General features: G+C 37.3%; 1 protein-coding gene across 1 annotated transcript; it reads left to right on the plus strand.

Moving 5' to 3' along the window:
• The first annotated feature begins 239 nt into the window (after positions 1 to 239).
• LOC131438219 (uncharacterized) lies at positions 240 to 20,594 on the plus strand. The gene is made up of 4 exons (XM_058608089.1): positions 240 to 463; positions 20,004 to 20,102; positions 20,175 to 20,423; positions 20,498 to 20,594. Exons 1-4 carry the CDS (start codon positions 427 to 429, stop codon positions 20,527 to 20,529), a joined length of 417 nt encoding a protein of 138 aa, XP_058464072.1. The 5' UTR covers positions 240 to 426; the 3' UTR covers positions 20,530 to 20,594.
• The last annotated feature ends 2,079 nt before the right edge of the window (positions 20,595 to 22,673 follow it).

The raw sequence follows: 22,673 nt of genomic DNA on the forward strand, positions 1-22,673 counted from the left end.
ACCGAATGGCAGAGAATCTTGACTGTGGAGGGGTTTCAAGAGCCCCGCTCGAAACGACGGTCATTCGACGGGGGGTGCAGCGGCTGCAAGATCAATGGGTTATTATTCAGCATTCAGCGCTTATATCATCGTTGCCATCCGTCAGTAAAATCTACTGCGCCTACTGTGCTTCGTTGGTTACAGGCATTAGAGCTAAATAATAATGGTACTGATGGCTTCTTGGTCAGGTACGGAACGAATTAAAATTAGTTTACGCTGCTCCTTCACTAGCGCTGGACGCTAATCGGCGATCTCGACAGTTCGATCATCGTTCAATCGATCATCCTCATCAAAGGGCGATCGTGTTGTGTTGCGCAAAAGTGCATCAGTGAGTGGTGAAGAGGACTAGTACAAAACGAACACATTCCAACTGAAATTCCTACAAAGATGAACAAACTCGATCTGATCGTTCTTCTTGCAACAGGTGAGGTGTTAAATTTACGAGTTCTACTTGACCGGTGATGAGTGCAATTTTCGAAGAGTTATTGGTTGTGCGCGAATGATGATCATCGGATAGAGTAAGCAAGGACGAATTCATAAAGTTACCAGATGTAATCACATTGTGGTATGCTGCGTTGGTCCGTGAACTGTTTTGAAAAATAATTGCGAAGTGCAATGGTCTTGCTTTTGGAGTTTGATGATTTGCTGATGTTGAGTTGCGTGCATTAGAACTATAAGCGGAAATATTCTATCTGTTTGATGATTTCGCTCTTCAATGAATTACCGAGAAAAAAAAGTTCCTGCAGAGGTTTTTTCATAGGATGGAACTGATCAGCATGATACAAACAAATTTCAAAAAATTGGTAACAAACTTTGAGCCTCTGACATGACATTAAATATCCCCAAGTAGCAATCCGCAACTAGTTCTGATGCGACTAAGTCCAAACTATGTTGCAACAAGAGCACGAATATGTTTTTTATGTTATACTGGCTAAAACAAGGTGACAGCAATGTTTCTTCATAACCTAACCAGTTACGAAATAGTTATTTAGGTTTCAAATCACCACATCTTTTTGTCATATTGAATTAATAATAAATTATAAGCTATCGTAACTTAATCCAAACATATCTTTAATCGCAACTTTATTACTAGCTACTAGTTGAAAATAAGTTTATTAGACTCCAATATTGGCAACCCGTAACTAGTTCTGATACCACTTATCCCAACTATGTTGCAACAAGAACACGAACATGTTTTTTATGTTATGGTTAAAACAAGGTGACGGCAGTGTTTCTTTATAACATAAACATTGAACTAGCTATCATTAGTAAGTTATCGTTACTTGATTCTAACATATCTTTAATCACAGTTTTAGTTTTAGCACCAAGTTGAAAAAAGGTTGCGAAACCATTATAAATACGTAAGCGTATATGTAAATCGTTACTATGTGAATTGATGTAGTAATAACTTAGATATTATGAGATTATAACATAAAATTCTTCATTGATTCAGATAGTTATCGGTAGGTTTTCCCAACGTTATGATAACGAAAATGCAAACAAAACAACCTTTGTTGGCTTGAATATGGCGAATACAATATGGAGTCTCAAGAAGTGTATGAAACGTAAATAAAACCAGGAGATTACTTTTTTCCAAACTACTTTTTGCCGAAAATAGTGAAAGGCAGAATAATCATTTTTGTTCTATGCACTGTCATAAATACGAAGAAAATAATATAGGGATTGAGCATCGATTGTGATAATATTATAACTCTCATGATATATGAATTTAAAATGATAAGAAATCACTCTAATTTGAGCATTCTGAACATAGCGTTATTTTGTTGTTTATTTTTCATATCTTTATAAACAGATTCTGATTGAAGGCGCATGAAAAACAGTTAAGTAAAATTGAATTCCGCTCGACAGTTTTAAAATCGTTGTGAAATTTGTACCTTGTATCAAGTTTGTGATTTAAAGCACTCTCCTGCTTTTTTATTGAAAATAGAAAAGTATTCTGGATTCATTCAATGTTTATAATGTCGATGGTGACTAAGTTTCAACTAGTTTACTTGGAAACAAGTTATTTTCAAGTTATGAAAAGATAAGTTATTCTAGTATGGCATTACAACGTAACGACAACTTATTTTCAGCTGAATTAACAACGTAACAAAAATTGTTACTTGGGTCACCATGATCAATTGCTTTGAACTTTTGGTGTCGGTTGGTAATAAAGGGTGATTTTTTAAGAGCTTGAGAACTTTTTTAAACAATAAAACGCATAAAATTTGCAAAATCTCATCGGTTCTTTATTTTAAACGTTAGATTGGTACATGACATTTACTTTTTGAAGATAATTTCATTTAAATGTTGACCGCGGCTGCGTCTTAGGTGGTCCATTCGGAAAGTCCAATTTTGGGCAACTTTTTCGAGCATTTCGGCCGGAATAGCCCGAATTTCTTCGGAAATGTTGTCTTCCAAAGCTGGAATAGTTACTGGCTTATTTCTGTAGACTTTAGACTTGACGTAGCCCCACAAAAAATAGTCTAAAGGCGTCAAATCGCATGATCTTGGTGGCCAACTTACCGGTCCATTTCTTGAGATGAATTGTTCTCCGAAGTTTTCCCTCAAAATGGCCAAAGAATCGCGAGCTGTGTGGCATGTAGCGCCATCTTGTTGAAACCACATGTCAACCAAGTTCAGTTCTTCCATTTTTGGCAACAAAAAGTTTGTTAGCATCGAACGATAGCGATCGCCATTCACTGTAACGTTGCGTCCAACAGCATCTTTGAAAAAATACGGTCCAATGATTCCACCAGCGTACAAACCACACCAAACAGTGCATTTTTCGGGATGCATGGGCAGTTCTTGAACGGCTTCTGGTTGCTCTTCACTCCAAATGCGGCAATTTTGCTTATTTACGTAGCCATTCAACCAGAAATGAGCCTCATCGCTGAACAAAATTTGTCGATAAAAAAGCGGATTTTCCGAATGGACCACCTAAGACGCAGCCGCGGTCAACATTTAAATGAATTTATCTTCAAAAAGTAAATGTCATGTACCAATCTAACGTTTAAAATAAAGAACCGATGAGATTTTGCAAATTTTATGCGTTTTATTGTTTAAAAAAGTTCTCAAGCTCTTAAAAAATCACCCTTTATTTGATGAAACCTGAATCGATTATTACACGCCAAAGAACAGAATGCTCCGAAGCGGCCTAAGGAGGCTTAACGGATCAGAACGGTCATGACGTCTGTTTTCTGGAATGGTCATGGTCTACTTTTGGTGAACTACCCTAAAAAATAAACGAAACCATTGACTGTAAGTATTGGTGTGCATTATTCGAGCGATTAAAAACCGATAAAATTGTTTTTAGAGAAAATGCACCGGTACGCAATAGTATCGCTATCATGGTTGCAATCAACGATTCAGGGTTCCAATTGCTTCCCCATCCACCTTTCTTATTCGATTTCCCTTCTCGAACTATCAAAATCTCCTTTCGCATATCGTTAGTGACCGTAAGCCATCAACTAATATGATCTTCAAATCGGAACAGTTTAAGATACGTTCAAAGGACTATTTTTGTCCTTCACGGGTCGAGTCGAGACAAGGTAGTCACTTCAGACCACTCCTTTTCATGCTATTCGAATGATCTATGCAATGACCTGTCTTCATTTGAAGTAATGCATACAGATGATTTTAAAACATTGTGGACTGTTTTGTTCCACAAATTTACATTGACAGGGTCTTATACCTGTGTAACCGAAACGGCATCCAGTTTGTTTTTGGTACAGTTCTGTGACTAATCAAATGCAACACTCAAGACTACAACGGTGTGTATTTTCTCTAGAATGTTTACTTCCCACTAATACGCTGTATTGTCTACTACAAAGTTACAATTTAGGCTTCGTATCAGAGTGTAGTGGCATTATGCCAAATTCGGCCAAGAATTCGTCAGACCGTCGTGAGCTTTCCGGAGCCGCTTTTGAAGTCATTCTTGCAAATACATTCATGGTACTTGCGATAACAAAAGGTGAAACTTTTTGGGCACATCTCGAACTGAGGCAGGGACTGTGTTCGTTCTCGTCGACCTGACTTCATGAAAATTTCAAATGATTGCTTTCATGATTCTTTTATCATGACACCAGTAACGGATTTCTTTCCGTGTACCTACTTTACAAAACTGACGAGTACTTCTTCAACAACTCTTCATCTTCGACTTACTAATGTCGTTTTCGCTTGATGCCAAACCTAGCCTAATTTTCACCAACACCACTGTCAAACCATTTGTTTGAAGCGAGTTTCGAACCTGGTTTCAACGTCGTAGAACTGAAAATCTAGTAAGTTTTGAACCTGGTTTTGAATTAGGTTTGAACATTCCAATGGATGTTTGCTGTCATCGTTTCTATAGCGTGTATCATTTATTTGATTTTAGTATGAGCAACGAGACATAAAAATTGAAAATAATATTTTTAAGTTCAGTTCGTGCTCGCATCTCACCCGACACAGTCGAAAATCGTTTGCGGTCGAAACAACAGAAACAAAGACAATACAGTGCAGTGAACAATAGAGTGTACGGAATGGTCAAATACGATTTAACAAAGCCTTAAACTTGGCCAACAAGACCAAATTCAATTTGTATAGATTTCAAGCGTTGCAAAGTTAGACCAGCAGCAAATGAAATTCAAATCTTTCTTAAAGAACGAATGCGTCTAGACGCTAGTAATGTAACTGACATTCAATTCAACAAGGCGTCTAACTGTGTGTACATTATGTTTAAACGTGAAAGCGATGCAATTGCATTCGCTTCGGTTAACAACGAGGTGCACAGCGTTAAATGTGACAACATTAAATACAAAATCCCTGTGCATATGGTGGACAATGCCATAGAAGTACGCGTGCATGACCTTCCCCCACAGGCTACCGATAAGTTTGTTCGGGAGAATATGTCGCAGTACGGTGAAATCCTTTCCATCGAAAGGGAAGTATGGCGAAATTTTTTCCCCGGCATCCGGAATGGCGTGCGAGTGGTACGTATGCATCTACGTAAAGCAATTCCATCTTACATCATTTGTGGTCAAGGTGGGACACATCCGTGTAAAATGCTGATTACCTATGAAAATCAACTGATTACATGTCAGTTTTGTGAACAACCTGCACACTACGGTAAACGTTGCACTGTAACTGCGAAAAGAACATCTTCAACCAAAGACAAGGTCAACCGTTCAACAACGAAAACAAGTGAGTGTAGTACTCCTGTTTCACCATCAAACCAAACAAACAACTGCAACCATTGTACAACAATGCGATTCTACAGCAACTAGCAACGAGCTCAAGACTGCGAACAACAAGGAAAACGAAAAAAGGCGGAAATCAACAACAAAACCATCGATGGATGACGAGACGAGCCACGAACAAAGTGCCCCTCATCCCTCGCAGGAGGGAAATGGATGCTCTTCTCCTTCTAGAAAAAGAAAAAATATTTTTAAGTTAGCACAAGTGTGTAGTTATACAGTAACAGTCTGCGGCATAGGTCACTTCTAGTCGAATAAGTTGTTGGCCGAGCAAACTTTCTTGTCCTACACGGAAAAGCCAGCGATCCCAAAACAACTGAAATGTTTTTCGGAATTTAAGTGGTGAAAATTTCGTACAACTAAACGTTTTTCTGAACTTTTTTCTACAACTAAATGTTTTTCTGAATTTAAGTGGTGATAATTTCGTACAACTAAACGATTGTTGTTTCAACTAAACTGTCATTTTTGATTTATCGTGCTGGCAGTTTAGCAATGGCATCCAGCAGAGGCACGTACCACAAACGTGTAATTAAACGTTACAGTTGAGCAATGACACACACCATAAACGGAAAATGAAATGTTTCAATGAGGTGTCACTCGTGCAACTGAACAATGACACACTCCCAGCAAAGTTACTTGAATGCATGAAAGCAAAAAATGTCGAAGTTGTTTTAACCAATTATTCAGTTATTTGAACTTATTCTTCTTCTTATTCTGGTTGGCGTCACCTCACTTGAGATGACGCCGATTTGATGGCACAGCAACTAAAGTTATATTGCCAGTTGATTTTCGTTTATAGTCCAATGAACTATATATTTTTACTGGACTACTAGCGAAAATCTCGTTGTGTGGTTGCATCGGGTCGTCAAAGTACGGATGAAAATCCTTTCGTTCTTGCGAAATACTTGAATTTTCTCCGGATTAACACGATGCAACGTGCTCACCCGTTGAGAGTTTCACCGGAAGTGAGTTATTTGAACTTAAGACGCCTATTGCAATAAATATTTTTATTGCTTGTCTCTTCGGGAGGAAGTTAATCGTTCACAGTTTAAACTACGAATTTTTTTTACGTTTCGCTTTCAGCTCAACAGTGCGTCAGCGTTTTATGTTGAACTGCTAACGCCACCTAACGGTTCAACATAAACCGCTGAGCAGACGTAAAGTTAATGCTACTTACATTTACACTTATCACACCGAAGTGCTATGTCTTTACCGACGTACCGAAAGAAACGAAACTAAGTGACGACGTTCTGGCCGTCAACAGATAGTAGTTATTTAGGGGTTTGGTACCACGTGGGTACCGGATTTGTGCTAAGCACACATAACTATTTTCATTTTTTACGTTTCGCTTTCAGCTCATCAGTGCGTCAGCAGTTTAACGTCTGCTCAGCGGTTTATGTTGAACCGTTAGGTGGCGTTAGCAGTTCAACATAAACTGCTGACGCACTGATGAGCTGAAAGTGAAACGTAAAAAATGAAAATAGTTATGTGTACTTAGCACAAATCCGGTACCCACGTGGTACCAAACCCCTAAATAACTACGAAATGTTGTCTAAATAGCTGAAAATGGAATTAACTAGCAAAATATTCACGGGTAATTAAGAAATTTTCACTTCACTTGCAAGATAGCTCGCTGAAGCATATCTTATTCCGTTTTCAAGAATGTAGCTTATAAGTCGAATGCTAGATGTGCACTTTCATGAGAATACAAATACTATCACTTCACTTCAGCAGTAATTTTTAAGCGTTAAGCGTAGTTGATTACAATGACATGAACCATCTGAAAATACATAAATCGCAGAAGAACTTGAAACATCTATCCAGTACATGGAAAACTTGTTTTTCAATCCACTTTTATGTTCATCTGCATACTTTCACTTCAATAAAATGGCCACTACGTAACTGACATAAATAACGTTCAATTGCCATTGAAAATGAAATGGGAATATTTTTGTTTTGTGATTTGCTGTCTGCGTTCTTAGCCAAGTGACAGCATTCGAATACATCGATTTCGTTTACCTGAATGGTTATGACAAAATCAACAGATGTGTTAGTTTATTTGTTTGCTTGTTCCATCTGACAATAAAAGTCTTAATGAATATAAAGTTAAGTTATAAAATCGAGGATTGCGACACTTTCTGAACAAACTTATGCGATGATTCACCAAAATCGAATAAATTTTCAACTTGGGAGAAAGTTCGAACACACGCTGCAATAGGTTCGTTGGCTCCAAACGATGTCCGATGGAATCTTCGTTGTAGCAAACCTGTTGATCGTAGAGTTCGTTGTGAAACCCGGAAGTCGATGAGAGACAGGATTTTTGGAGAGTCGATTTCGCCGTTGATAATCTTCGCCACAAACGCAGCTTGTTGAATCTTCCTTCGTCGTTCCAGAGTGTCAAGACCTAACAGGCGACATCGATCAGGGTACGGTGGCAGATCCAAGGGATTTCGCCAGGGAAGGTCTCTTAGCGCAAGCCGAATAAATCTTTTCTGAACACGCTCAATCCGCAAGTTCCAAACGAGTTGATATGGACTCCATACCAAACTGGCATTTTCCAGCAATGGTCGCACTAAGGAACAGTATAACGCCTTCAAACAATGTGGATCCTTAAAATCTCTGCTGATTTTAGCTACGAATCCGAGTTGTTTCGTTGCCTTAGATATTAAAGCAGAACGATGCTGATTAAATGTGAGTTTTGCATCCAATACAACACCAAGGACGTTAACACGGTCAATATTTGTAAGTGTTTGTCCATCAATTTTGTAGTCGAAGATTAATGGACGAAGTATTCGGTGAAATGTAATTACTTGACATTTGGCAATGCTGATCACAAGATGGTTTCGTCGAAACCATGCGACAAATTCATCTAGCAGTTCTTGAAGATGGACGCAGTCCTCATAATTACGAATTACTAAGTACAGCTTCAAATCGTCAGCGTAGATCAGTATGCATCCATAACCAAGCAGCAAAGCGGCATCGTTGAAAAACAGTGCAAACAAAAGGGGACCCATATTACTGCCCTGCGGAACTTCTGATTTATTCGTAAACGGGGATGAAACTGAGGTTCCCAATTGTACGCGTAGGACTCTACCACACAAATAGGAACTCAACCATTCAACGAACTTGTGTGATGCACCAAGTCGCATCAGTTTACATAACAGAATTCGGTGGTCTATACGATCAAAAGCCGCTTTTAGTTCGGTGTATACTGCATCAATTTGTACCCTTTCCTCCATACGCGAAAAGCAGGTCGAGGTAAAATCGAGCAAATTTGTACTAACGGATCGTCCTGGCATAAATCCATGCTGATCGGTTGATATATAACTTTTGGTACGAGAAAGAACAACAGAGCTGACAACTATTTCGAATAGCTTGGAGGCAGCAGATAGGCTCGTAATACCACGATAATTTCTCACATCCTTTCGATCACCGTTTTTGTAGACTGGAAACATGAACGACTGCTTCCATATCGTTGGAAATATACCATGCTCGAACGATTTGTTGAACACGTAACATAATGGTTCGAGCAGAGCAGTTGCACAGCGAGTATAAACGACAGAAGGAATTCCATCAGGTCCAGCCGAGTACGAACTCTTCAGTTTCTTTGCTGCAGCACTGATCATTTCGGGAGTGATTATAAATGTACGCAAATCCACCAAGTTTTCAGGAACATATGATGCGGCGACTTCAGCTTCGATGTTGGAAATCAAAAACATTTTAGTTGAAACAACTAGAGCGTGTAACAACAATTGTAATATTGAAATTTTGTGATCTGTGGGTTCTTCGTGATATTCAAGAATAAAAAATTGTGTTTTGAAGTATTCCATAGTAATTTAAGAACATGAGAAAGGCATCATTACACAACTTGAAACAGTATTTTTAATGAATTTCTGATTGTAACATGCTTCATTCACCATTCAGAATATAAGTAGCTGTACAATTAGTTCTGTTTTATGTCATGACGCAATAATTTTCTTCCGCAACGCAAGCCAGCGGGATAAGTACCAAGGCGCTACTGTGGTTAAAAAGCCTTTGCTTTGGCAATCGTAATCTCTCATCTATATGAAGTCCAGTGCAGTTTGATCAAGTGAAAGGTGAACCTTCGTGTTGTCTGTAATAACAATATTTCATACAAACGTATTTCATGTGCCAAGCGAATATCTAGAAAAATGCTTATTTTTGGCACTTGAATTATTTCGGTATGTAAGTTCAAAAACTGCCAGAAAACTCAGATCCATATTTTATCCAGATTTGATAGTTGTTATGAACTGTTCAACGGTGTGTTCACGTAGGAAATATGAGATAAGACACGTCAGTAAGCACTCAACAGAGCAAGAAATGTTTACGTGATCGATCATCGAACATTGCAGCAGCACACAGCCACACTTGACTGACCCGTAGTCCGTACAGCTTTTAGATACTGAACGAAACTCGTCGATTTGCATTCGCCTGGCGGTATCAACTTTAATCTGTTAGCAACTTTCAACTTTGGCTTGGCAATATTTGACGCAACCCCGGACCCGCCGCTACCAAACACTTCGGTAGATCTTAAAATAATCGTTGTTCAATTATAGCACCGAAGCTCAGTAAGCATCATCGTACCATTCCTGCGGTTGAACCGATCATAATGATGGCAAATAATTGCCGAACGTGCTCCAGTTTGAATTGGTATGCAAAACCGACCATTGCCGTAGTTTGTTGGGGAACCAGTGGACTTGTGAACAATAACCATCAACAACAACAACAACAACAGCAACAATAAACAGGCAAAAAGCGCTCTCACTTGCTCCCCATTGTCATTTGATAAGAGCGTGAAATGAGATGGAAGATTTCTCCTTATCTGGTGCGAATACACATACTCGATCAATTTGTTGCAGTGCCCGACCGGGCTGCGGGCTGCGGCCACTTGCTATTTGCACTATTGAACAAATGAAAATAACAAAACTTCACCGAGCTGAATTCACAGTTTGCCACAGCACTAGAAAGCATAACCAAAGTCGTGAGGAAGAAAAACGTTATGAGCGTCGAACTTTGTGATTGGAAAAGCGACACCCGCCTCGACTAAGCGCCCATCAGTCATTTGGCGATTAATTTATACCGAAAGAGAAATTTGGTGAGTCGTTAACGTAAATTTCTTTCCAATCGGAACACTGGCGTTGGCTCTTGCAGCCCCCGTGTTGGTGCTTGATATGAAAAAAAAACATACTTTAGTACTGGCATGAACCGATTTTAAATTTCAAAGTATCAAAGATATGAATCAGCTGGAACATGTTATTCGTGAGGTAATAAATAAAAATAAATTATTTAATCAACAATGTAACAGTTTTTATGCACACAAGATAAAATCATTGATAAATCATAATCACTGGACGATTCGATCAGATTTGAGCATTATGGGAAATTACCATATAACACATGGAGCAATAAGTCCCGAGACTAACAATGGAAACAACATTTTTTTTGCAAAATTTTTTTTATTCATCAACATAATCACCTTTTAGGGTGATACAATGGTTCCAACGTTTTTCTAATTTTTCAATACAATGTTTATAAAAAAATTTATCTTTCGCTTCAAAATAAGCTTCAGTTTCAGCGATGACCTTCTCATTTGAGCCAAATCTTTTTCCCTGGAGCATTTTTTAAAGATCAACAAAGAGCCAGTAGTCACTGGGGGCTAAATCTGGCGAGTATGGGGGGTGGGGAAGCAGATCAAAGCCCAATTCGTTAAATTTCGCCATTGTTTTCATCGACTTGTGGCAGGGTGCATTGTCTTGTTGAAAATGGATTTTTTTCTCTGCATGTGCGGTCGTTTTTTTGCGATTTCCTCCTTCAAACGCACCAGTAAGTCAATATAATAATCACTGTTGATCGATTTACCTTTTTCGAGGTAGTCAATGAAAATCACGCCATGCGTATCCCAAAAAACTGACGCCATGACTTTGCCAGCTGACTGCTGCGTTTTCGGACGCTTCGGACGGCTTTCGTGAGCTGTGCGCCACTCAGATGACTGCCACTTCGACTCTGGAGTGTAGTGATGTATCCATGTTTCGTCCATGGTCACGTAACGACGCAAGAAATCTTTTTTGTTGCGAGTAAATAGCGATAAGCTGCTTTCTGAATCATCGACTCGTTGCTGTTTTTGTTCCATCGAAAGCAATCGCGGCACCCACTTGGAAAAAACTTTTTTCATGCTCAATTTTTCATGAAGGATAGTAAATACACTTCCATATGATATCTGTGTCATCTCAGCAATCTCACGGAGCTTCACTTTGCTATCTTTTATTGTAGTTTTTGTCACTTCACTCACATTTTCCGGTGTAACGGCTTCCACAGGTCTACCCGAGCGTTCCGCGTCATTTGTGTCGGTACGACCACGTTTAAACTCGGCGAACCACCGACAAATCATTGCTTTTGATGGACAAGAGTCCGGATAACATTTTTCAATCCATTGTTTCGCTTGCACGGTGTTTTTACCCATTAAAAGACAATGTTTTATCAAAACACGAAACTCGGTTTTTCCATTTTTTAAACAAACTACAAAACGACTTGATTCCAACCTCGATAACTCAGCTGTTTCTGATCGGATCGACTTAAAATTTTGACCCGTTTCAAGCAAAGGTTAGTACTCTAGAAAGACGTGGCTACTGGTTTACTACGATCACCATCTCTGCTTTAGTCTCGGGACTTATTAATCCATGTGTTATGAGCAAGATCAGACATGAGTGCAAATTTATTTACGTCTCAAAACGTTGACAGGACAGGAGTGCAGCAATTGACGCAGCATTGTAATAATGCGTTTGAATTGGCGTAGAAAAATCCTGCACTCCTGTTACATCTGTAAATGACATTCAAGCTAATTAGGGTAATATTATGAAGCTACATAGCACGCTTTGTGATTTGACATATTTTTCTTATCATTATAATTATTATTCATCGCAGCAGGTATGGTTTGTAATACCACGACGGTATTACTGAATAATTTTCATATACATCACGAAGCATGGAATTTCGATGCGACTAACGAAGGGATAATCCTTATCGGAGAAAATTTTGACGTTCTACCATTATATCACCGGAACCGTAAGTGACAGCCATTTGAATTTCAAACCTGTTAAATGAACACAGAGTAACATTAAAACGAGCCTAGCTTCATTGAAAGTAAGACCAAAATTTATCCTAACCAAAATATTTTTTTTTTAAATTTAGTACAATATCTACAATAAATATGTGATATGAAAAGATAATACTGACTTTTTTTTAACTCTGGTCTCTCTTCAAATGTTAAAACGAGCTGACTATTATTATTCACTGTTAATCAAAAAAAATGTTCATTTCCATCCCTGGATTGAAGTTGAAGAAAGGTAGTGAAATCGGAATGGCAAGTAAATTTCCTGTGACTTACCAATGGAGGCCACTCGAAAAAATTCGTCGAGCTCAGTTGCTGTCGGTGTAAAACTGTTCCGGAAAGTATAGACGCAGTTGAAAATTGTTGCCATTTCGCAAAAATATACAGTCTATCAATTTTTTTAGCTTTGTCTTGTTGTATACACATTCCTTTATTTAATAGCCGTTTATAGTTTGTTTGTTTCAAATGCGAGGCCATTTAGCATAACTACGCCAATAAAGTTTGCACTCCGAAGCTTTCTCATTTTACCCACAACAGAAATGAGAAATTTTGATCGGGCGTAAACTAGCATAATCTACTAATTGAAATAGTTTAGAGTAAAAATTAGTTGTATTTTTCCGTTTCCGCAGCGTCGGTCTAAATGACGATTTTATGTTTTAAACACACATCACCTTGTAGTTTCGGAATAGCTTTTGTTTGGGACTAAGTTTGTAAGAATCGGATAGTTAAATTCTGAGAAAATTACAAGAATTCCTTTCTGGAGTTTTTGATCACTATTTCCAAAACCGGATTCCGTAGTTGGTTGGTATAGCCAAAAACTTACATGAGCTCTAATTTGGAATGCACAGCAAAAAATGAGTTTGAAAGATTCCCTAATTTCTCAATTGAATTTATTCAATTCTGTATTCTGTATGATGTATGTATGTATGTACCAATTATCTTATGTATGTACCAATTATCTGTCAAGCAGATGTGTTCTTCTGTAGTTCGATTGATAAACTAGAGTAATTTGTGATCCAAATGGGTTTGGTTCAAGGTTGATTCCAGTTTTTCATTTTTATATTTAATTGAATTTCAAGCATCAATCTTCAAATTGCTATATTTTCCATCTAATTTCATGTAAATTTTTATGAACTTCATTTATGGGCATCTTTTTAGATGTAAAATCACAAATTTTATCGATGTGTGTAGTTTTGAACCTTTGAGAATTTGTTTTCTATACGGGGTATAAATCGAGAGGAGCAATGTTTGTGCTATATGGATAGAACTTCTCATTTGACCGTTTTCAAGTATGTTTTTACATGCTGTGCAACATGTGAGCAAGCATTGTAATGCTGCAAAATTACTTTGTCGTGTCTGTATTAAGGCCGATTTTCTTGCAATGCTCGGCTCAAACGCATCAATCATCGTCGGTAAATATCCCCTATCATCCTTTCACTCGGTTACAGCGGCTCATAAAACATCACCCCCAGCTGGTTCCACTTCCACCATACATAATGCATGGCCGTTGTATCCATACGTTTTGGGTTATCGTGAGTTGCAGTTGCTCGCACTTAAATTATCTGCGTTCGACGTCCCTTTGTATCAATTCATAAGGCACCCAATTGCCTACCTTTTCGATCATCCCCATTGCTTTTAAATGTTGGAAAATGGCTGGCTGAGTAACTCCGAGTGATTTTGCAAGATTTTCTTGCGTTTGTGACGGGTCTAATTTGAGTAATCCATCTAATTATTTATTTTCTCGGCTTTTGCACGGTTTAAAAATGGTCATTTTTATTTGGAAGACGAAGAACGAGCGCCTTCCAAATAAAAATGGTCACTTTTCGAACATGCGAGCCATTTCCGACACAGCGTCTCAACTAGAGAACGCTCACCATATACTTGCATCAACAAATGATGACTTTCTGTGACTGTTTTCTCAATATTGAAATTAAATTAAGAAGAATTCTCCGCAAAAAAAACTAATTAAGAAGAATTCTCCGCAAAAAAAAACTTTTTCGCCTTACAATTGGCTATTTTCACAGTAAAACCCTATTTTTTATGTGATGATGCCTTTCTGTTTCATGAATAGATTTTTATTAAAATATAGTTTACTTTTGAATTGAATTAATTTCTACCACTAATTTGGGCTAATTTGTGACACCAATTTATTCAAATTGATTCGAGTAGTTCACAAACTGCATGCGTATGCATCAGCGGTTATGTCACATATTCGACAATATTGCTCGGACCAAGCATATCAGCAATAATAGATTTTAGCTTGCTCATTGGTCACTTTCTGAAATAATTGCGCATAAAGAATAAATTGATTTGTCGATTACGTCATTTGTACGAAAATATCTCCTAAATTTGAAATGTCAGTCATACGATTTTCGGAACACACACACATACATACACGATCACAGACCTTTTCCGATGTCGTCAAGCTAAGTCGAACACTGCGGATCTCAGAGGCTTCGTTAAAAAGTCGGTTTTTCCAGTAACTTTATTACCTTACTATAGAGAAATGCAAAATGTGTTGTTATTTGTGTTTCGGTTAAATGGCACATGCTGATTCTGGAACTGTATGACAGTCACATTCCAACGCATATTTGGAAAGGAAAAGCACTTAAGTGAAAATACGGCATCTATTATTTTTGGAAAGTTTGCTCATCCTTACATTTTCCTCAAGGGCAACGGATTTCATTTGGGCTCCTGTTTCCATCTCATCTCTTTATCTAATAACTTTGAACATGAATCATTTCTTTCAACGTATCTGAACCAAACTGAGAAATGTTTTAAAATGTATACTTAAGTTTTTGTCGCACTTTCCCATTAAAAAAAGGTTTTAAATCCTTCAGCGTTCGGTTTTTTCAATGTGAACACATTTTTGTTTTCTATATAGTGGTGCAAACTAGAAACTCAAGAAAAATACACGTAGAAATGTGGTCAGGTTTTGAACAATTACAGCTCAGTCAATTTTGTATCAATTATTAATATTATGTCACCATTTGATTGGAAATATTTCTACGTATTGATTTGAATGTTCATAGCCATGTATTTTTAATTTTATATCATTGAAATGTTGATTAATAGCTAGCAGTGTCCTATTTTGGCTGCAAAAAATCTCCGGCATACCGGATTTCCCTGCCATAGTCGACGGTTCTGAAGTAGTAAGCGATATATCAAAGGGAAAGCAGCGCTCTGATTGGTCAATCGAAGCAAAAGCAAAGCTGTTGGAAGCAGGGTTGCCATATACATATACAGATTATTCTGCATTTTACAGATTTTTCAGATATCTTTGTGACCAAGATTCTGTATATGCAGATTAAAGATTTTTGGCAAAAAATGCAGATTTGTACAGATTTTTGATAACGTGGATTAAAAATTGTATAATGATCGAGTTAAAATGTATTTAAAGTGAAAACATTATTTAGATTGTGTGTTAATTCTAAAAAGAGGATAAAACTTATATAAAAGAGTATGTTAAGGACAGTATACACAGATGTTATATCTGCTAATAAAGATTTGTTTGTGCTTACTTTTAGTTACAACTAGTGTAGCGTAATTGCGTATGCTTTCAAAAATTGCTTCTGATAAGATGGAAAAATTAATGGCCTCGGCCATAACGTAAGGTAGTAGAGAAGAAAGATTGCCAATTGCATTATAACTAATGAAAGTGAAAATAATCAGACTAAGTTCTCACTTTAAGATTGGATTTTAAAAGTTTTTCGTCAAATCATTATTTCGAGAGGTTCAAACGCAAAAACAACTTCCAGCGTTTTTTCAACCAAACATAAAAAAAATCAGAATAGGAAAAGTTTTGGTTTCTTTAAATTTGGGTTCTAAAGACTTTTCATTCCGTTGTTCTTCGATTTCTTATCACTTCTATATACAGATTTTCAATACAGGTTTTTGAGCTCTCGTTACAGATTTTCCATGTTATGTCGTTTCGCCTGAGAAATTGACAACTACCCCAGGGTAAATTTTGAGTGCATAAGACTAATTTCTAATTTATATAAGATGAACTCGATTGATAATGAGAAATATTTTATCGCTTCAACCAAAATTGCAGAATGGTAGTAATGGTAGAGAAACGCTATAAAAATAACTGCTTGCATACAAAACATGAACACAAGCTTGGTGAAGAGAAGCTTAAATATCGATAGCCGCAAGCATGTTCAAACATTTAATTGCATACATTTGGGCTATTGATGTAATTTCGTCGGCTACGAAACAAATACAAATCACGATAAATAGAGTCTATATTCTGGGTTCGCGTGTTCGGTGTTGATTCCTAATAAGGATCAATCTAAGCAGATTCTTGTGCATTTGCGGATTCAAAAGCGTGACGTTTAATTGAAAATGTCAATCATTGGAAATTTTGGTTGCCTTGTTCCACATCAACGGCTCGAACAACCCCCAAGGGGCTGATCCTTGTAGCTTTTTTCAATTTAAGAATATATTCTTTTTCCGTTAAAGGAAACATTTTTGTCTCAAGTTTTACAATTCGTCATGTTTCTAAATATTTACTAATAATTACACAACTATTTAAAATTGGATAACTTCTTATTAAAAATATGAGATGAAAATTTGCAATTCATTGTTTTCATCTCAATTCGTATCGCAAGGTTGCAACGAAAAAAGAATCTTTTTCTTTTAAAATTACCATCAAAAAGCATTTTATGGTACATTAGTTTAATTAGGGTAGACTGGGGCTAGCCTGGACACGGAGTTGAACCGAAAAGCTTGAATATTTTTTTAACCAGCATCCTTGGATCCATGGATTGACCTTGCAAACGCGCTTTCATGTGACAGACAAGTGTCAGTTAGCTAAATGACGCTGAGTCAATTTAGGTTGGCATCAATCTTATTTGAGTGAAAAGGTGTACATTTTGAACTAATTTTTTTTTAATTTTTTATTTTTTTTTGGGAAGTTTTGATTTCTGTGCATTGTAATGACGGTCTGGTTAGTGCTTTCAAATGTTCATTTCGTGCTGAGTCCAGTGAAAAATAGGTGCTTTCTATTTCATGGAAAATAAATTTAATATTGTGCCTCGAAAATGAATTATCTGTGCGGGGCTAAAACGGACTAAAGATTGGGGTTCAATCAGACACATAATTTTCGACTTGAAATTCTTAAGGTATTCTTGAAACATGTCTAAATATTGACATTTATATTTAATTTCTACTTTGTATCACTTATGAAAACTAGATTTACCATACATCAAATCGAAACGTTCACTATATGAAGCAAACCAATCGAATAGGCTTCAATAAATACTCTATAAGTTTCAACATCAATTATTTGGTATTGCAGAGCGTGAAGTTTCAAGACATTACCTCTATTCCCAGCGAGCAGGATTATCCAATCGAACACGATTTCATTTCTTTTGCGCTCTCACTCTCACTTCGTTTATGTGAAGCATTATAGTCCGGTTTAGCCCTAAATAATGGATTTTGGGTTGGTTGCTTCATGATGACTTGGTACAAAAACTAATGCATGTTTTTCCAAGTCACAAATTGGGAATTAGAGTAGAAAATTTAAGCCACACAACTGTATAGAAAAATGGGTAAAAACCTAAGTGTAATGGGTGCTTGCTTCAATTTTCAGAAGTGTCCGGCTACGCCCCATATAATGTCGAGTTTAGCCCCGCAATTTCTGAAATTTTGGATTTTGGGTTGGTCACTTCATCACAAACTCATGCATATTTTTCCATACCACAAGTTGGGAATTGTAGGAACCTAGTTGAAGTGGTTTTTCTTAATTTCTTTAAATTGTCCGACTTAGCCCCGGTCTCCTCTATATTATTTATGTTTATATTTCATTAAAACTGGTTTCATACGGATAAAACTGGTTTTTCAAACTTAGATTCATACGAAAGGTCTCATGGTCCCGTCGAAAATACCTGCGATTTGTCCTCGTGTGACTTCTGGTATCGAAATTATAGGGTGATAAGTGTAAAAAAAGAAAATATTGTCAAACAACTTTCTCGGAAATGGTTCAAACTATAAATAATTCTTGAATTATGTCTAGATATGGCTTCCGGTTCCGGATTTTACAGGATGATATGTACAAAGAATTCAAATTTTGAGTAGAAAACAATAGTAATACTAATAACATTAATTACAACAAGAATCATGTAGCTCGAAATAGTAGATAAAACCATCCAAAAACTATATTATGTCGTATTTAAATAACACATCCGTTATATTTGAGGAATACTTCAAAATAGTGGGACGCCCCTCCGGTACGCAAAATTACTCACATGAGCTTAAGATGTTTGGCCGATCCTGGCTGTTAACGAAGCTATTTTGGATCTTTCTATTATGACATTTGTACGTTGTGTTTTATAGTAGTATTACTAGTACAAAAATCAAACAATCAATCTTCGCATTATTTTGCCTTTTGTTGGTTTATGTTCGCTTTACATAAACGTGTAGACATAACAGATGTTTAATGGCAATGGCCAAAACGGAACCTGAGCCTATGCCACAAGCAAAATATGGTACTTTTCGAAACGTGCCCAGTATACCTGGACAGTTCGAATTTCCTAGTGTCGTTTTCACTTGATGCTAAACTTAACTCAGTTTTCACCCTAACTGCTGCCAAACGGTTTGTTTGAAAAGTAATTGAACTGAAAAACTGAGGGCGCTCTCAACACAGTTTCGTGAAAAGTGTTTGGTTTATGAAACTACCCTGGGTCAGTTTTGGTTTTCTCAAGCGAAAACGACATAATAGATGTGATTATTCATATCTCCTGTTCAGCTTAGTAATAGAGCAATTCCATGGATTGAATTTAGCTTGCATAATTGCATCATAACTTTGCGAGATACTTTCTCACAAGTAGTTTTAACATTAATTATTTGTAATCGGTAATCATTAGAGCACTTTTATTCATAAATTTCCCCCTTGTTCGTTAGTTGGATTGAAATTTGTATTGTCCATTTCATTGGATCCAGTATAGATTTTGTAAAGATATTGTTTGTGGTAGACATCTGACTGATTTTGAAATGGTAGCAACTCTATAGATAGCCAAAATCGTAATCGACTAAACTATTCAAAGCCTTGCTCTAAAAAAAAGGGAATCACAGCCGGCCGTTTGTTCCGGCTTGTAAAACGTATCCGTCCGCAGTACTAATCGGAACCAGATACGAAACCACTTGTAAACAGCAGAAAACCTTAATCGGATCAACCTTAGCAACACGTTTCACGCGCCAGTCGCAATAAAACACTCCGTTTAATGTAACCCGCATTTATTATCCGTCGAATCAAGTCGAATGCTTCAAGTCGAGCGAATTGACGTGCAGATTAAATCGGTCAAAATCGTCCATGTATTTGTTCATTCACAGCTTAGTGCTGAAGGATTACAGTTTATGGCAGCCACCTGCCGCACGGTCAAGTTCAAGTGCATCAAATCGCGAAGGCGTGTGCCGGTTGCCGATGAGAGTTGCGATTATAACGGAACTCTCCGTCGGTACCCTTCAGTCAGCATCTCCACTTCAACGACTGCATTCGTGACCAGTGCTGTCAGTTTATCATACAATATGCATCTAAGATTTTATTGTTTCAATGACTTTGACACCATTTTTTAAGCAGCACCTTTTCTTTTATTTCACAGTGTTAGTGCTGTCGATCAACATTCTTACCGTCGATGCGGGTCGTGTGAAACGACAACTGAGTCCTTTCTCGTCTTACATCTCACCTGCTAAGAAATTTGGTAAATCGCTGAATCTGTCGATCAGATACAATTCCATTACGCACCCAATTTCGATATATGTTTTTTTTATAGTTCGCAACAGACCACAGCCACCGGAAGCCGCCGAAGATTTTAGTCCGACATCCATCGAAGAAACAAGAAGACTTCAGAGTCTTCCGCCGGCATTCGAACCGAAGGAACCGTCCCGGTCGCGTGATTTCTATATCTGTTTGACCAGTTGTCTGACCTTGAGCCACTACAATCCGGTCTGCGGAACGGACCACACCACCTACCACAACGTGTACAAACTGGACTGCGCCAATCGGTGCGGGGCGAAACCCAGTAAGTGGAAGCAACCGCCGAACAGAGTTTGATTAATGGATGCCAAATCTTTTTGCTCTTTTTGCCCTTTTCAGAGGTACAAGTCCGGAAGCCTGGAATATGCTAGAGGTGTCTGGAGTAATGTTTTAGTATTAATTAAACTTTTCAATAAAGTGTTCCTGAAACAGATAATTTGTGCTTATTCACTTTCCGTGTCCATTCGTTTGTTTCCATATCTACAATTGATGAGCAAATAGCAGAATTTGATGAATCATGACCGGATGCATTTCGAATTGATGTTTTCTTACCATGTTTTCTTTGGTGGTGAAGATTAGGGCTTCAGCATTTGTCAATGTCGTTACACTTTGAACATAAAAACCTGTTTCTGTTCTAATAATAATGATGAATAATAAGGTAATGCGGTCATTTAAAAACTCGAGTATATCGCACGAAAGGCCGCCTGCCATATTATATTCTACTCAATCCGTTGAATCGATCAAATTTCCGCTGCTTCTGTTTTTTTTCTGCATCGCTTCCGAAAATGAGTGTTCAAATTTCCGAATCGTCATATAGGTGACAACGCCAAACAAAATTTGGTTTCAAAACTTTTTCAGTTTTGAGATCTTGTTGGATTGCACAAATTGACGTGTTTGCATTCAACAGTTAAGGGATGTTTTTATGTATCCCATAGTAATATGGGCGCTTATGAGAAAGGCATTGATATATAGGGGAAAGTGTTATAAAGCGCTCCTGCTGGCCAAAACGCCCTGCTTCCTTTTTTAATTATTCAAGACTTTTCTAAACAAAAGTTTTATCTCTAATGTTATTTTTTCGTAAGATCTGTCTGGTATGCAAGTTTGGCAGTTGTGGTTTGCTGGAAAATATGAAAAAACTAATAATATCATTAGATAGCTTTTCGATGTAAGGTTTTGCTTCGACTAAACAAGCATTTTAATCGTGTAAAACGTCTAATGGCTGGTTGCAACTTAGTAATTAACTTTCAGCAGTGCTAATGTCTCTATCTACAGTATAAATATCTAGAGAAACAAAGCCATTTCTTTGATATACGAATTTTCTCATAACAATCACATTATGCCCCACCTTCGATTCAACAGTATGCTTCGAGTTAAAATATTGTTTTAAAGATTTATAATGGTTATTAAAACAAAAAGGAGCGTTGGGAGGATAAAAAATATTGGTTTCCAATTGTAATTGATTGATTATGCAATTGATTTCTGATGCAAAGAATATCTTCTTTATCTGCTTTTCTTCTATACCGACATTTCAAGGGGCATATTGCATCATTGTTGTGGAGCATACCACTGATTTGTTGTGAGGCATATTATACGGTTGCTGGGGCATTATGTCAACGGCAAGCGAAAAAACTGAGAATGTGGTCGTTTTGGAAAATGTGTTTGTATCAATCAATTCTAATCACTTCTTCCGAAATCATTGAAAATTATGTTCCTCTGACGTATTGCAAAGAAATACATACATTCTCGAAGCAAATATATCAGTACATTTAGAAATATCTCAATGTTTTCTTAAGGGGGGCATATTATAACACTTTACCCTAATTAGGTGGATTAAAACAAATTTCCTTTTATTGAAGCAATCTATCACTAAACGCGGATTGAGCACTAGTCAAGGAACTATTTGGGTTGTGTTCTATAAAAATGTTCGTTTACTTTCTATTTTATCTTCAATGCCGAACGCTCTCTACTTTATCTTCGTTTATGTGACCGGTTCTCGTTCGTACAAGAAAGCGCGGTAAGAAACGAAAGAGACCGGCACCGGACCGATGTCTGTGCTCATTTTATCTATTGAAAACATCAACCGGAAAAACTGCGGTCGTGTTGTTTTAATTGGTTGAAACATTCCCGATTGCCTAATCATAACGCAGATAGTAGATGTTCTCGTTGGAACTAAATTTACAGGCAGTACTTTAATAAAATGAGACAAAAAAAACCTTTTCTTAATCCACCTCGTGCACAGTGGGTCAAAAGTACAATTTTTCGCTCTTAATAGATAACACGTTAAAAGTATGGTTTTCGAATTACAGTATCTTCAGCAAAGCTGCTCAGAATGATAGGCGTCATCTTTAGAATGTTTTATTTATGTTAATAATGCCCCTTAAAATAAGATAAATATATATATTTTTAGCTCACGGTCAACATAGGGGCTAAGTAACAAAATTGTGCAGAAAGTCATTTCAAAAAAATTTACAGAAGATACTATTCCCGTAACTTGAGTAGAGCTCATGATGTATTG

This window comes from Malaya genurostris, chromosome 3 (assembly GCF_030247185.1).
Source record: "Malaya genurostris strain Urasoe2022 chromosome 3, Malgen_1.1, whole genome shotgun sequence".
Taxonomy (NCBI): domain Eukaryota; kingdom Metazoa; phylum Arthropoda; class Insecta; order Diptera; family Culicidae; genus Malaya; species Malaya genurostris.